The sequence below is a fragment of the Muntiacus reevesi genome, chromosome 4 (genome assembly GCF_963930625.1).
Source record: "Muntiacus reevesi chromosome 4, mMunRee1.1, whole genome shotgun sequence".
Lineage (NCBI taxonomy): Eukaryota > Metazoa > Chordata > Mammalia > Artiodactyla > Cervidae > Muntiacus > Muntiacus reevesi.
This window is the reverse complement of record NC_089252.1, coordinates 53361342-53377377: the sequence shown is the minus strand read 5'-3', so window position 1 is coordinate 53377377 and position 16036 is coordinate 53361342. Positions and strand designations below refer to the sequence as shown.

Genomic DNA, 16036 nt, shown 5'->3' with positions numbered 1-16036 from the left:
GAAAAGGAAAGCTAAGCAAGAAAGGGAAGCAGCCTATCATGACTACAATGTAAGACTTCTCAAGAACAAAAACAGAGAACTCACTTCCGGCCTCCTTTGTCTCACCTGCAGGTCGCTGATTTCGGAGGTGACGATCCACACCTTCAGGATGCCCGTCACTGAGAGTGCCACCACGGTGTCCTCTGCACAGAGAAGGAAGAAGCAGCTGGTTACAAGCGTAGTGTGATTGCTTTCTACACAGTAACGTGGTCACAACAGTGATGTGGACCACGGTTTGCTTTAATGAAACTAAATAACAGCATGTTTTACAATTAGCATGAAAACCTAATTCTAGGTTTTAGGAAATAACAGAAACCAGATTTTGAGACACAGGTTAATAAAGATGATCAAACATGCGGAATTCAAAGAAAACCTGTTTTTAGCTGCTTGATTTCTTATTTCTAACTTGTAGGCTTTAATAATCTCAAACATTCTTGATTACTATGTCAACAATTAACCTTAAAAAACTTTTTAAGAACAAATTTTAAAAATTAAAAAATAATTTAGTCTTCAAAGTTCACTTTTATTTATCCTGAGGAAGCACATTCATATTGTTTCTTCAGGGCACACGTTTCCCTTCCCACCTGCCTCACCTGCCTTCGAGACATTTTATTGTGGCTCAACTGGTAAAGAATCCGCCTGCAATAAGGGAGACCTGGGTTTGATCCCTGGGTTGGGAAGATCCCCTGGAGAAGGGAAAGGCTGCCCACTCCAGTGTTCTGGCCTGGAGAATTCCGTGGACTCTAGAGTCCATGGGGTCGCAAAGAGTCGGACACGACTAAGCGACCTTCACTCCCTCCCTCACTCTCTCCATAGACCACGACCAAGGGAAAGACAAGGTATAAAAGCTAACCCCATCAGCTTCGGGTGAGGGAGGAATCACGGCACCACAGTAATACTCACGACTCTGTGAGGTGGGGCGTCAGACAGCAGTCTGAGGTAGGCTCCAGGGCAATGGAGGGACTGTTAAAAATCTCATTTTCTTCACTAATTAACCACTGAACTGTGGATACCTGAACGAACCTACCTTAAATTCAATTTGCTTATCTATAAGCAAATATAACAGAGAAGGCAGTGGCAGCCCGCTCCATTACTCTTGCCTAGAAAATCCCATGGATGGAGGAGCCTGGTAGGCTGCAGTCCATGGGGTCTCAAAGAGTTGGACAAGACTGAGTGACTTCACTTTCACTTTTCACTCTCATGCATTGGAGAAGGAAATGGCAACCCACTCCAGTGTTCTTGCCTGGAGAGTCCCAGGGACAGGGGAGTCTGGTGGGCTGCCGTCTATGGGGTCGCACAGAGTCGGACACGACTGAAGCGACTTAGCAGCAGTAGCAGCAGCAGGCAAATATAAATGAATACATAACGACAGCACTTAGCTTAACAGGTTGTTATGAGAATTAAGACACCACAGGTATAGCCCTCGGCCCGTTAGTACAGATTAGTCATCACTGTTATTGAAAAGAATTGCTTACTATCTTTCAGTAAAAACTTTATTTGTAATGCCTGGTTCCCTTGGCAAGTTTAAGCGCTGAAATGCACTGATTACAATTCCATGATCACTGTATAAAGAAGCTAGAACTGCTCACAAATTGTCAATTACAGTAAAAGTGCAATATACCAATAAATCCAAAATTCTCAAATCTCCACATACTAGAATATGGCAAAGTAGATTAAAAATAAGTATGGTAGCAACATTATAAACGAACAACATTTAGAACTGTATGTACAGCACAACATATTCCATTAAAGTTGCATTCTACCCTGTTCAGACCATAGTACAAGCATATATACTACACAGATGGCTATTTCCCACACATACCTACATAAGGCTTTACACGTGTGCGTGCTAAGTCGCTTCAGTCATGTCCAACTCCATGCAACCCCATGGACTATAGCCCGCCAGGCTCCGCCATCCCTGGGATTCTCCAGGCAAGAATACCGGAGTGGGTTGCCATTTCCTCCTCCAGGGGATCTTCCTGACCCAGGGATAGGACCCACATCTCTTATGTCTCCTGTACTGGCAGGAGGGTTCTTTACCATTAGCACCACCTGGGAAGCCCTCAAGGCTTTATGTACCTGTGTACAAACCACTTCCTCTGCCAGAAACATCACAACCGCACGTCTGACAAACTCCTCTTCACCTTCCAAAGCCTAGATGAGACTTCATCGAATCTGGGCAGCCTCCCTACTTGCCGTCAAAGCCACTTCACTGCCTTTGCTAATTCTAGCCTCTGTACTATTTCTCTGTCTTTTCACACATCACACCCCAAAACTGCCATTTGTTTAAATATCATCCTCCCTTCCTAGAATTTGAGTCCTGCCAGTAGTTCAATCCTCTGTACCTAGAAAAGGTACAGAGGCATGTACCTTTAATAAATATTTGTGGCATGGCCGTTGAATAAAAAGCTATGGAAAACTCCCAGGGAAGGCAGTTTACCAATGGGCATGACATAACCCACTGGTAAAAGCAACCACTCTGGGGTCCATCTGGGTGCCAGTAAACCACGGGCTTGCTCTGTGACTCTAAGTGCAGACTCCATCACGCTAAACTTCATCCGTCTCCTCATCCACACGTCCTACAACGGCAGTGGCTACGTCACCGAGCACTGTGAGAAGCGGTTATCACACGGAAATGCTAAGCATGTGCCCGATGCCGGGAGCACGCTGTACATGAAGTCTCGTGTCGATGGTGACAGTAGTCTGTAACCTTTCCAGCAGAGCACGTGGCCACGAAGTCATCAGGAAGGGCTTACAGGAGCACACCAAAAGCCACACAGGAATACACGTTCAGTGTTCAGTATTACCGTCCTCTTCCCCAACAACTTTACTTTTGCTCTCAAAACTGTCACTGCCGGTTTCAACAGAAACGGAGGAAACACACACATATTTGTCGAGCATCAACTACACATCAAGCGCGTACCAGAACAGCCACTAAATTGAATTGAGTATCGCCCCCTCCCTTTTCATTACCTTCTCATAAGATGGAAACACTTCCTACGCCTCTTCATAGCAGTAACCAAAGCGGGCCCAAGAGATACACAAACTATGCTTCCTCCCAACATACCTCCAAGGGGTTAAGATCTTCTTCCAGTCCAGAAAATTCCTGACATGCTCTAAGACTGCCAAAAACTAGTGATTTATTCCTTGGAATGGAGATAATCTAATACTTTAAATCTTAGTTCAATCAAAGACTCCTTTACCGAGGTAGAGACAGACCACAAATCATGAGCGTCGCTATTTCTTAAATTGAAGAATACACTATAACCAAGTCTATTAATATTTGATACACTATAGAACTCTATAGTAAGCTAACCATAGTGCAGAAATTCCTAAAGGGCACACGGACCTTGTGTTCGGTGGGATCGAATAATACTCATAGAGCTGATCCAGTCTGGAGAGATCTTTGAAACTAGGGAGTACAACACTTCAAGGCTGGTGGCATCCACCACAAGGATTTCAGGATAATGACCATGGCACAGAAGCCTTCCTTCTTTCTGATTTCCAACAGAGAACTGGTAGAACTAGAAGGAAAAAAAAAGTTTAAAGGTTCTTTACTTAAGATACTTGATTCACATACATTCACCAAGCTTGGTAGGATGCTCAATTTCTCCAGTAATATCTCCAGATACATAGCACATGCTACTATACATACAATACATACATACTATATGGTACATATTACATGTGTCTGTGGATACACATGTGCATACATCAAGTTACGCTAATAATACACAAAATCTCTAATAAAAATTATTTCCTTCCTAACATCTTATCTTCCCTTTTGAACTATTTTGAAGCAGAATTCATGATGCTTCCGTATCGTCCCCCTGTAGCATGCTAAAATAAAACTGTTGAATGAATTAATAGAGTATCTGAATAAAATCAGCTTCACGAACAAATCAAAGCAAAAGGGCAGCGCAGTGAGAATCAGTGAGTAGATATTTGTAATTACTGGTTATAACCAAATAAAATTTAGAAGCAAGGATGATTCTATTCAAACAAAATCACAAGTAAATTCTGTGTAACCCAAGTGTTATCTTAGACTAGAGTGCAAGACAACCATTATAAACGATTCTCGTAGTGCACATTTACACTTTGTGGAAGAAAAAGTAGAGAAAGAACCAATACAGTGATGCCACTCATGCCAAGAGTAACTCAAAAGGATAAGAAGGGTTTCCAGCAAGCAAAAAGCAGAGGAAAAATGCCTATCAAAATAAGACCATCAACTTATCCAAGGACCTGTCTTCCCTTAGCCTCAAACAATCAATAAATAAGTTATCTCTTAGTGGAATGATTCCCCTAGAAGATTTTTAGAAGTCTGGGGCCTCTAGTGTCCAGACTATTAGTTTGCAGGGGATTGGACCTTATACAAAACCACATGTGTTCAGGCGCGACACCACACACAGGACGGTGCTGTGACCACGTCGCGCTGGGGAGGTGCGGGAGGAGCTGGGCCAGGCCGCTCCCACACCCACCCGGCCGCCACTCGGGGCTCAGCAGCGGAAGGCGAGATTTTCTCCACTATGGAGTCCCCTGTACTGGGAGCACTTCCTAGGGACGCACATGGAGCACGGCGCACATTAACGAAGCGCCAGGTAGCACCATAAAATCCCCAGAGGGAGGCTAGTAAAACGCAGACTATCAGAAGGCGGGGACCACCAGTCCTGGGTCGATCCATGACACAGGATCTGGTCTCCCAGGGACTTCCAGGGACACACACAATCACGTGACTGCAGGCAGCCTTGGCCCACGGAAAGGGGCACGGGGTGGATGGGAAGGAGGGAGGGATGGGTGCAGGGCTCCCCCACCACCAGCCAGGAAACACAGGCACGCTGCAGTCACTAGTGAGCACTCTGTCCTGAGGGCAGGGATAGTTTATCACACCTGCCTGACTGAACGCCTCTCATTTTTGCTTTAAAGGTACACTCCAACCATCTCCCAAATGCTAATTCAGCTTCCAAGACACTTTGAGATGGGCAAAAAAAATGGTTACTTTAACGGAGAAAAAGGTTCTCCAATTATTAAAGAGGGATGCCCCTAAGACTTCTTTTAATAAGTTGGCACTTCCTTCTGATTTCAGTAAGTGCCAATGTCATCAAGGTTCACCATTTCTACATATAAAGAAGAACAACCTGCTTCTGGACCTGAGAAGATGAGGATCACAAAGGAAACAATGGCCACACACTAGTAAATCTGTCAAAAAGTATCTTCTACTTAGGGATGACTGCCACTCGGAATACAGAAGGCCTAAATACCAGATCTGATGAAGAAGACGCACTGAAGATATACTGATTAATTTTTCTTGAACTGTAAACCAAAAGTTTTTAAATCATAAAATTATACAGCAGTCAATATATTTATATCCAATGACTGATATATAATTTTTCAATTAAATTATCTATAAAGTCAATGAATCTAAATGATATACTATCCCTTTTCTCTTTATAAACTTAGTGACTCTTCATATGGTAAAAAAAAATAAATAAAATAAGTAATATAGGCCCTTTAAATAAATAGCGTATGTCCTAGGAATTCCCTGGTGGTCCAGTGGTTAGGACCCCATGCTCTCACTGCCAAGGGCCCAGGTTCAATCCCTGGTCAGGGAACTAACATTCCACAAGCCATACAGTGAGGCCAAAAAAAAAAAAAAAAAATCCAAAATGGATCACAGAGCTAAATGTGAATGGCAAAACAATAAAGATAACAAGCAATTAAAAGAAAAAAAGTTGTACACCTGAAACTAACACAACATTGTAAATCAACCACAGTCTTAATAAAAAAAAATTTAAAAAGAAAAACAAAAAAACATATGCCCCAATAGCATTGAAGAAGCAATTTTTAAAAGGCTCAATAGTCATTAAGATCTATATCACACTAACCATCTCTAAACATTTTCCATTGCTTTTCTAATTTGTGTTAGTACAGAAGGTTTTCTTTCTCAACAAATGATTTTGTTTGTTTTAAGGGAGGCGGAATGATGTAACTGAAAGAACAGAGTCCCCAGAGTCAGGTAAAGCTGTTCTGAGATCCTAGTGCCGGGAATGACTCACTGTGAGACTGGGGCAAGTTATCTAATCACTCTGACTATCGGCCTCCTTACATGTAAAAGGGTATACTCCTATCTGATGCATAAGCATATGGGTGGGGCTAAATAAGACACCACACAAGGAAGGCCTGGATATCTGCTGTAAATCTGAGTTCCCTCCTCTCCCTCTCCTTCCCCATTAACACTATAAATCACATTTTCTATATACACTGCAATTTTCCCAACACTCAATGCAGTAAACGATGAGTGATCTGAAGCACAAAGAATTTGACAATTATGAAAGAATAAGGGGGAATACCAGGAATGTTGGCGAGAGGATATAAATTCCTGTAAATTCCTGAGTTAAGCTAGGTATATGAAAAGGTCATGTCTTTTACAGACTCAAGGCCAACTGCACAAGCAAGGAAAAAGGTATCGCCCCAAAAGTGGACTGTGTCAGACTTCTTTGATGGTCCAGTGGCTAAGAATCTGCCTTCCAAAGAAGCGATCAGAGGGTCAATCCCTGGCCAGGGAATGAAGAGCCCCCATGTCTTGGGGCAACTAAGCCCATAGGCCTCAACCACTGAGCCTGCGGAACACGACTAGAAAAGACCCAGAGCGGCCAAAAAAGAAAAAAACAAAATTTTGAATAGATTGTGTCGGTCACGAGTGGAATCATAAGGGCTTTAGCAAGAGAGAATTCCATTATTTAGGATGTAGAACGCTTACCCAACCAACAAAAGGCTCCCACTTGGGTAACCAGGACACCGAGCAAAAGCAGCCCCAGCAGCGACGACGGCTGGCTTATACCTTCCAGCACTCGTCTCCGCTCCTTGGTCTTCTCCCCCACTGTGCGGTCTTACGAAGAAGACTTCAGCTGCTGCAATTCTAGCCTTCCTGTCCCATTACCCACTCCCACCCATTTTTCATATAAAAATAGAGACTCGGTGTTTTTAAAAAAAAACATTTTTTAAACTGCCCATCTGTGCCGAGTTGGTCGGCTGCAGAAATCAATACCAACCTGTATGCCGGTATGTGTGCAAGCTAATTTTGTAAATTCAATACATCTGCCATCATTCACGTCCCAGAGGCACATCTCCCTATAAAACAAAATAATAGCTGACTTTAAATCTGAATTTTAAAAGCACGGTTCAACTTTGTCACGGTAGTTTAAAATTAATCTTCCATTAAAACGGACATATTTCAGAAAAAGCAGTATATAGTCATTATCGCTGTTCACCAAAAATTCTGGCCCTCCCAGCTGCTGCCTTAAATTCCCCTCCAACCTAACCACCCCTGCCCCATCCACATCCCTTCTGGACACCAGGAGGACTGCACTTCCCTTTCAGTTGGGGGCATCTCGGGAGCGGTTCTGGCCGAAACTGGTAGGAGGCCCTCCCGAACTCTCCTCCCCCACCTCTGTGCCAGAGTGGCTGCTCCCTCACCAACAAGCTCAAAGTAAGGATAATAATTAAGCAGAGCATAGGCCTAAGTGATATGTGAAGGGCAGGTGACAAAAACTAGAACTAAATGTTTAATTTAAACCATTCCAATTTTCCACTGATTATCAACATAGCTAGAAAATTTGGCACTGCAAAACACAAAACTTAAAGTCAACTGATTTCTAAATCTTTGCAAATTAAACACAATATGCCCGTTTTGATTCCTCATTTGCTGCAAAAGTTTTACTGTAGTTCATGGAGTCGCAAAGAGTCAGACACGACTGAGCAACTGAACTGACTGAACAAAAGAAAAAAGCTTTATCTCAAACTAAAGAGACAATGTTCAAAATTAGAAATGTCAATATGCCTTGTCCTTTAAAGAAATAAACTGAAGATTTATTTAACAGAAGAGAACATTAATAAAATACAGTGATCGTGACATTTATTATCAGGGTATTCTTTAAGATGCCTTAGGGCTTCGCTGATAGCTCAGTTGGTAAAGAATCCGCCTGCAATGTGGGAGACCCCGGTTTGATTCCTCGGTCAGGAAGATCCCCTGGAGAAGGGAAAGGATACCCACTCCAATGTTCTTCCCTGGTGGCTCAGCTGGTAAAGACTCTGCCTGCAATGCGGGAGACCTGGGTTCGATCCCTGGGTTGGGAAGATCCCCTGGAGAAGGGAAAGGCCACCCGCTCCAGTATTTTGGCCTGGAGAATTCCATGGACAGTCCATGGGGTTGCAAAGAGTCGGACACAACTGAGAGACTTTCACTTTCACTTTCCTATGTCCCAAGTGGTATAAATTTTTCAAAGGAAACTCACTTGATCTGTTTAGAATATGCATTCTTATATGAATTTACCTGATACTGCTTCTCAGTTACACAAGGTTCTTTTCAAATTCATAAATTACAGAGGGTTGGAGGGAAAATTTCTTAAATAACTCTCTTTCAGTTCCCCGACTCTCTTCAATAACATATTACATAAATATATAATTTTCTAAACACCCCAAAAGTTTTTATTCCCCACATTCTAGACCTGCTGTCCAATGATCTAACTCTTCAAAAGCAACCTTTAATCTTAGACTTAGGACTAGGGATAGCTGTTAGTGCATTAACATAACTGATCAAACTTTTGTATGGCTTCATCTTCCAAATTTATGCTAACGTAGCAACACTGAGCTTTCTTAAAACTCTCAAAGTTGTCTGCCAACTCAGTAAAAATGCCATGGGGATTAACGACCATACTTTAACTTTTACGGTACCCTGAGTTTCTCAAAAGCAAGGCAAACACATGATCATAAATTACAATAAAAGTACTATAAAAATCATTAATAAAGATAAAATTCATTTTGAAAACCATATTTCAAATAGCTTTATGTTGAGACAACTGAGACATTTATTTAAAAGATACCCCAAAAATAAAATAAAATTCCCTACTTACTAATACACTGGTACTATTTGCATTAAGGCTTAAGCAGAGAAAAGCGAATAAGAAAACACTTACCCACTCTCAGATGCACTCACAATGCACTGTTTGTCACTAGACGCACATGCTTTAGACAGACAGGTGATCGACGCTGTGTGACCAAACAGCAGTGCTCGAGGATTCACCTAGAAATACACAGCATGTTTTCTAAAGTGATCGTTCTTGGGAATCCTGTTAAATGTTCAGTATAAATGTACAGATACAGGTTTGAGAAGAACTGCTCAGGACACCAGAAACTAAGAGCAGCAAACAGTGACTCCCACCAGCTCAGGGCTCACAATCACCCCACGGATGGTTCTAAAGTCGAGGCTGGGACACCAAGAGACGCCATGACTTGCCCAGCTCACAGGGGGGGCGGCGAGGCTTAGAGCGGGCAGACTTTAACCCAAAGCTCCAGTGCACGGGGATTTCAGGTTAAGAATGTGAATTAACATATAAAGTAAGTAATTTCACCTCACTTTCTTTAATACTTTCCATGATCTGAAAACACATTTAAGAGCCTCTAGACTGACATCCCAAACACAAAACATAGAGAAAAGGTACCCTACCAAAACCTGGGATCAACGTTAACTATCAGAAACTAATAATGATCTTCACAGACTAATGATTTAATGCCACTTTTGAAAGGATGGCTTAATACCCACTATTCTAAAACAGTCTGGCAATCAGCCTCCAAATTCATCTACTTTATACCAAACAGCATGCTATTACTTTAGGTTATATCAGGGCTTTAACTACTTTTAGGATATATTTCTTAACATTTTATACACATACAAATAATATTTATAACATATGTACCAGATATAAAAAATATCTAACCACATAGTCAATACCCAGCTTAAGAAAAGAGAATGATTAATACTTTTCACGCTATCAATTCTGGAATCAAAATAACCTTAGTTGTATTTTGCATAATTATAATTGAAAGAAAAATACCATCATTGTTTGTGGTTAGAATAGGCCTAGAATGTTTTCTCATACAACCAACCCCATTTCCAAACAGAGATTCCATATTCCTCTACTGGGAAAAAAATGCTTTTGGTCAATTCTTTAATTTTTCCCAAGAAAATCAAATTTACCAAGGGTTAGTTCTATTTTCAATGTACATGGCTTTGCTAGAAAATTCCATTTTCAGTCATAATAGAGTAACTAGAACTGACTGTACCAAAATCTAGAAAGATGAACAAAAATAACTGAATGAAAAAAAGCACATAATCATCCCAATAGGGCAATAAAAGCATCTGACAAAATTCAATATCCTTTCCTGATTAAAAACTCTCAACAAACTGGGTGGAGAAGGAATGTACCCCAACATAATAAAGGCCATATGGAACAAGCCCAAGTAGAAAACACTAAAAGTCTTTTCTCTAAGATCAAGAACAAGACAAGGATGATTACTCTTGACATTTTGATTCAACATAATATGGGAGGTCTTGAGCAACAACTAATAAATAAAGCAACCAAGTTAAAAAGGAAGAAGCAATGTCTTCTCTGCAGATGACATGACCTTATATGTAGAAAAACCTAAAGACTGTTAAAACTAATGAAGAAATTAAGTAAAGTTGCAGGATACAAAATAAACATACAAAAATCTGTTGTTTCTATAACAACAAGTTATCAGACAGAGAAATTAAGCAATCCCACTTACAATGGCATCAAGAAGAATAAATTACTTAGAAATAAATTTAACCAAGGAGGTGAAACACCTGTATTCCGAAAATTACTAAGACACTAATAAAAGAAATGGAAAAATAAATAAGTGGAAAGATACCCCACATTCTTGGGTTGGAAGAATTAATGTTGTTAAAAGGTCCATACTACTCAAAGCAATCTGCAAAGTCAATGCAATCCTATCAAAATACCAATGGTGTTTTTCACAGAAATAGAAAAAACCTTGATGAAATTTGTGTAGAACCATTAAAGACACCAAATGGCCAAAGCAATTTTGAGAAAAAACAAACTTGGAGGCTTCACACAATGAGTACCAACATAACTAGAGGAAAAGTAAAAATATGGTATAGTTACATTTATACCTTTCTATTTTTATCTCACCATGTTCCAGGAAAATTTATGTCAGTTATTAACTAATAAATACTTCACATATAACTGGTACAGAGATATATAAGATAATCTGTTCAACTGATCAAAAAACAATCCATCTTCAAAGACCACAGTTCAAAAGTGACAGTTATCAAGTTATCAGTGGCAAGGAGTGACGTTTAGAATTAAAAGCTGTGATGAGACAGTTCTTAAGACTAAACACTAACACTAATGCTCCAATCTGGGACCTTGAGGGCACTAGTTCTATAGTCAGCCATCATTCCACACGCCTTTCTTTTCTCTTTTAGTTTTTTTTTTCCTTTCTATTACCCGCGATGCTATAATTATTCACTAAATAAATCCTTACTATGTAGAAGCACTGTGATAACTGCTTAATGTAACTTCCCTCACAGAATCCTTACCAAAACCTTGTACGGTTGACCCCATGTTAAACATGATGAGATGCAGGCATTCGACAGGTGAGCAAATCGCCCAAAGTCACACAGCTAGACACTAGAGTAGCCAAGATTCAAGCCAACTTCATTTGCCTGCAATGCTGAGCTTATACCATAATGTTTCACTTCTTTCATTACTGCCATGTATTGTAAAATTCCCTGCAATTTTAGCTTTATTCTCCAAAATTATAGCTTTACAGGTAGTGGAAGCAAAAAAAACGTTGTTTATAGGAGACAATACCTTCATTAACAGGTTCCCTCCTTTACTCGTATCTCCATCTCTCTGTGTACTCACGAAATACTACTTATACAATTTCTGTTTGACATTTTATTTTTTGCCACACCACATAGTATGTGGTATCTTAGCTCCCCAACCAGGGATTGAACCCGAGCCCCCTGCAGTGGAAGCACAGATTCTTCACTACTGAACCACCCAGGTGGTTGAGATGATGAACATGTTCTAAAATGACTGTGGTCATAGCTGCGCAACTCTGGGAACACAATCAAAATCACTAAATTGCACACTTCGAAGCGTGCATCGTATGATCTCAATAAAGCTGTTAAAAAGTCTTCTACTTATAGAAGCAACTTTTTTGCCTCTATGTTCCGTGACAACTATCACCCCATCTTCTCTGTTCCTCCTTACAGAAAAATTCCTGGGGAAGTTGTCAGAGATTGGAGGTTAAAATATGGAAAAACAGTGTATGTCCACAGAGACAGCCCAGGAGCAGAGCACACAGCAGTAAAGAATGGCAAAAAAAAAAAAACACCACAGAATGATTTTTAAAATAAAGGCAAAAAAATGTACGTTTTGTACATTTTTACAAAGTTTTTCTCTCTTCAAGACACTGATCTTAGAAGGCTCAAAATTGTTTTTAGTATCTTGTTGAAAATCTCCTTCAATATGGTTAGAAATTTTCTGAAAAAATCTTAAATGTAACATAGTAAGCCGGGTAGGATAGCTATTATAATTGGAAATCAAGTCAAAAACCAGCAGAAATCAACTCTGATGAGTAATGTTGATAATCATTCTGAACACCAATTTCAGTCAAAATGTATCCCATAGAAAATACAGAGGTAAAATTATTCTGGAACTGTGTTATTTTTTGTTAAGTAGCTTTTCTGCATGCAAAAAATGCGATCTGCATTTCAAACACTCACGTCCAAGTCTACGGAAAGGTCCCAGAGACATATCTGCCCGTCATGGCACCCGGTCACGATGGTGGCCCCGTCGTCCGTCAGCAGCACGGCTGAGATGCAGTGCGTCGGGGCTCTGCGCCCCCAGAGGACGATGGGCAGGACCAGGCTGTTTGCTGCCATCCTGCTGGCAAACCTGGAAATGCAGTGAGAGCAACGGTAAATGTTACGGTATTTCCCTCTAAAGCACATCACACATTTTTATTTTGAAGCCCACTTGAACTTCCTCAGTGCCAAAAATTCCTCTAAACATTGTGCATGCATGCTAAGTTGCTTCAGCTGTGTCTGATTCTTTGTGACCCTGTGGATGACCCCGTGGACTGTAGCCTGCCCACTCCTCCATCCATAGGATTCTCCAGGCAAGAATACTGGAGTGGGTTGCTATTCCCTTCTCCAGGGGATCTTCCCAGCGCAGGGATGGAACCCAGGTCTCCTGCAGGCAAACTCTTAACAGTCTGAGCCACCAGGGAAGTTCCGGTCTACTAGTTGAAACATATTCTAATCCGTTAGCACAGGGCACCTTGTCACTGTGCTCCCTGTTAAACCGGTAGCTCTCAGATTCCTCCTCTCAGTCTGGCCTGTGTGAGCTCACAGCTGGTCTGGGCTGACAGAACCTGGGTCCTGGGCCTGCTCTGCCGACCAGCCGGGGAGCCTGGGCATTCGTCATCAGCCATCTGACTGCCTCCCTCACTGTTTCTCCTGTAGGGAGAACAGTACCTCACAGACCTGCAGAAGAGCCCTGCCAGCTAGGCTGACCTAATGGCCCCGAGGGCCAGGCAATGATTGGTTTGACTGTTTTTAATTAATTAATTTATTTATTATTTTTGGAGGCACTGGGTCTTTCATTGCGTGCGAGTTTTCTCTAGTTGGGGCTTCCCTTGTGGCTCAGCTGGGAAAGAATCCGCCTGCAAGGCGGGAGACCTGAGTTCGATCCCTGGGTGGGGAAGATCCCCTGGAGAAGGGAAAGGCTACCCAGTCCAGTATTCTGGCCTGGAGAATCCCATGGACTGTGTGGTCCACGGGGTCGCACACGGCTGAGCGCCTTTCACTTTCACTTTCTGTTTCTCCACGCGCAGCTGGTGGCCTCCACAGCAGAGGATCATTAGCGGTGTCACATGTCACAGGGGCTTAGCTGACCCGCTGCGTATGGAACCTTCCCAGACTAGGGATCAAACCTGTGTGGGGAACGGACAACCAGTGGACCATAGGAGAACCCCATGACTGACTTGATTTTTAAGTGGCAACAAAAGGTATGTGTATAACCTAGACAGCGTAGAATCTAAGACTGTCCTAGGAACTTTTCAGAAACACTTCAAGGAATAGCCACTTTCTATGAAAGAAACTAGTTTAATATCTATGGTCTCATTGCTGGTTGCTTTTAGCAAAAGTCTTTTCTTTAATCCACTACTTAGACTCTTTAGAAACTAGTTTAATATCTATGGTCTCTGCTGGTTACTTTTAGCAAAAGTCTTTTCTTTAATCCACTACTTATACTCTTTAAACAAATGAAAACTAAAACAAAAATCCACTCCCTGGAAAGAAAATGAGGCAAGTAAAATATTATGAATGATGTTTACCAAATGCAATCTATATATACTGCATCTTTTATTTTTTGTTAAAAATAATGGGTTTCATGCTATAGTGTTGGAGAAGACTCTTGAGAGTCCCTTGGACTACAAGGAAATCAAACCAGTCAATCCTAAAGGAAATCAATCCTGAATATCCATTAGAAGGACTGATGCTGAAGCTGAAACTCCAATACTTTGGCCCCCTGATGTGAAAAGCTGACTCATTAGAAAAGACCCTGATGCTGGGAAAGATTGAAGGCAGGAAGAGAAGGGGATGACAGAGGACGAGATGGTGGGATTGCATCACTGACTCAACAGACATTAGTCTGAGCAAACTCCAGGAGACGGTGAAGGACAAGGAAGTCTGATGTGCTGCGGTCCATGGAGTCGCAAAGAGTCGGACACAACTTAGCAACTGAACAACAAAACGGCTTTTTTATCAATTTGTTTCTCCCTAAACTCCATCTGTTTGCTACAACAAGTAAAAGGTACGCATTTGAGGGGAAAATCCCAAGTTCCTTTTGTATTTATAAAATCGTTTCTGCACCATGTTCAGTAGCTAATAGATTACCAGGACATTAACAATTATTTCCATATTCCTATTGAACATGAGTAAATGAAACAAAGCACTGAGCCTGTTTTAACAAATTGGGTACAGCATGTTACTGGCTGAATAATATATCCACCAGTGACTTTCTCAGAAAGAGAATCTGGAAGGAGTTCATCTCTCCATGGTAACAATATTCATTTTTAAGATCTATCACCAAAGATTTCTCTCAACTACAGAAGCTCACAGCAACTAACAGCACATGCTGAGATCAAGAAAGAACAGCAGCGACTTCCTTGGCAGCCCAGCGGTTAGGACCTCACACTTCCACTCAGGCGACAGAGGTTCAACCCCCAGCTGGGGAACAAAGACCCCGTGTGCCATGTGATGCGGTCAAAAAGTAAAAAAGAAAGAAAGAACACCATTGCTCTCGATATGTGAGGACTCCTATCCAGTACATCTGCCTAGCTTGAAGAGAATGCAAATACAGAGATTCAGGACTAAGGAACACGTGTGTGACAGGGAGGAACGTTCTGGTATTCAAGTGACGAGGAGCTCAAGGAAACCTGGGAGAAGAATGCATTTCACAGCCCTTAAAATAAGTGAAAATAATTGCCCGTAACATGACAAAGGTATTACTGTATCTTTTCCAGAGGATCCTAGTACATCATCTTATCTGCTATTATAACTGTTTATCCGAGGAATTAGGCAAGAAGTTCTGTCCAATCAACCTGGGGGGGGGGGGGAGGGGGAACCAGAATTCAAAATTCACTGCTGTATTTCCAAGGACATTAGACTGCAGAAACTAACCTGTCCTGACCCCCAGATATATACACCCTGCCGAATGACCTTAAACTATACACAATGCTGTATCTAAACAGAAAGTGTCTACTGGGTGAAATATTTAAAATTTGAAAAGTCATAAAAGAATACCTGAAACGAAGCTGTAGTGAGAGGTCACAGTCACTAACTGATACTGATCTGTCTTACTGCTGGGATTAGGGTGGTGCCAGCAACGTATAGAAGAAACAAATAATGTCTACACAAATAATAATTAATCAAAAGGCCTTGGTGTCAAACTGGAAGATGGCATTAAAAGAAATGGGAGAATAAGATTCCAGGTCTTGTGTAGAGTGGGAGGAAGCAAAAAGTCTCATTGATAGGACTCAAATGGAGAAATAGATTTGTGTTCCTGAGTCTCAGAACATAGAAAAGCCTCCTAGATAAGAAGGTATT

At 41.4% G+C, this 16036-nt stretch overlaps 1 protein-coding gene across 2 annotated transcripts in view; it reads right to left on the bottom strand.

The window, feature by feature from the left end:
* WDR7 (WD repeat domain 7) overlaps window positions 1-16036 on the bottom strand; it is a 331772-nt gene that overhangs the window by 296808 nt on the left and 18928 nt on the right. For both annotated transcript variants that reach the window (XM_065932803.1, XM_065932802.1), the window contains exons 2-6: window positions 12650-12821; window positions 9012-9118; window positions 7089-7167; window positions 3389-3563; window positions 106-182 (exon numbers count right to left, since the gene is read on the bottom strand). In XM_065932803.1, coding sequence (XP_065788875.1) covers window positions 106-182; window positions 3389-3563; window positions 7089-7167; window positions 9012-9118; window positions 12650-12808 — 597 coding nt within the window. In that variant the 5' untranslated portion in view covers window positions 12809-12821. The remainder of the gene's footprint in view (window positions 1-105; window positions 183-3388; window positions 3564-7088; window positions 7168-9011; window positions 9119-12649; window positions 12822-16036) is intronic.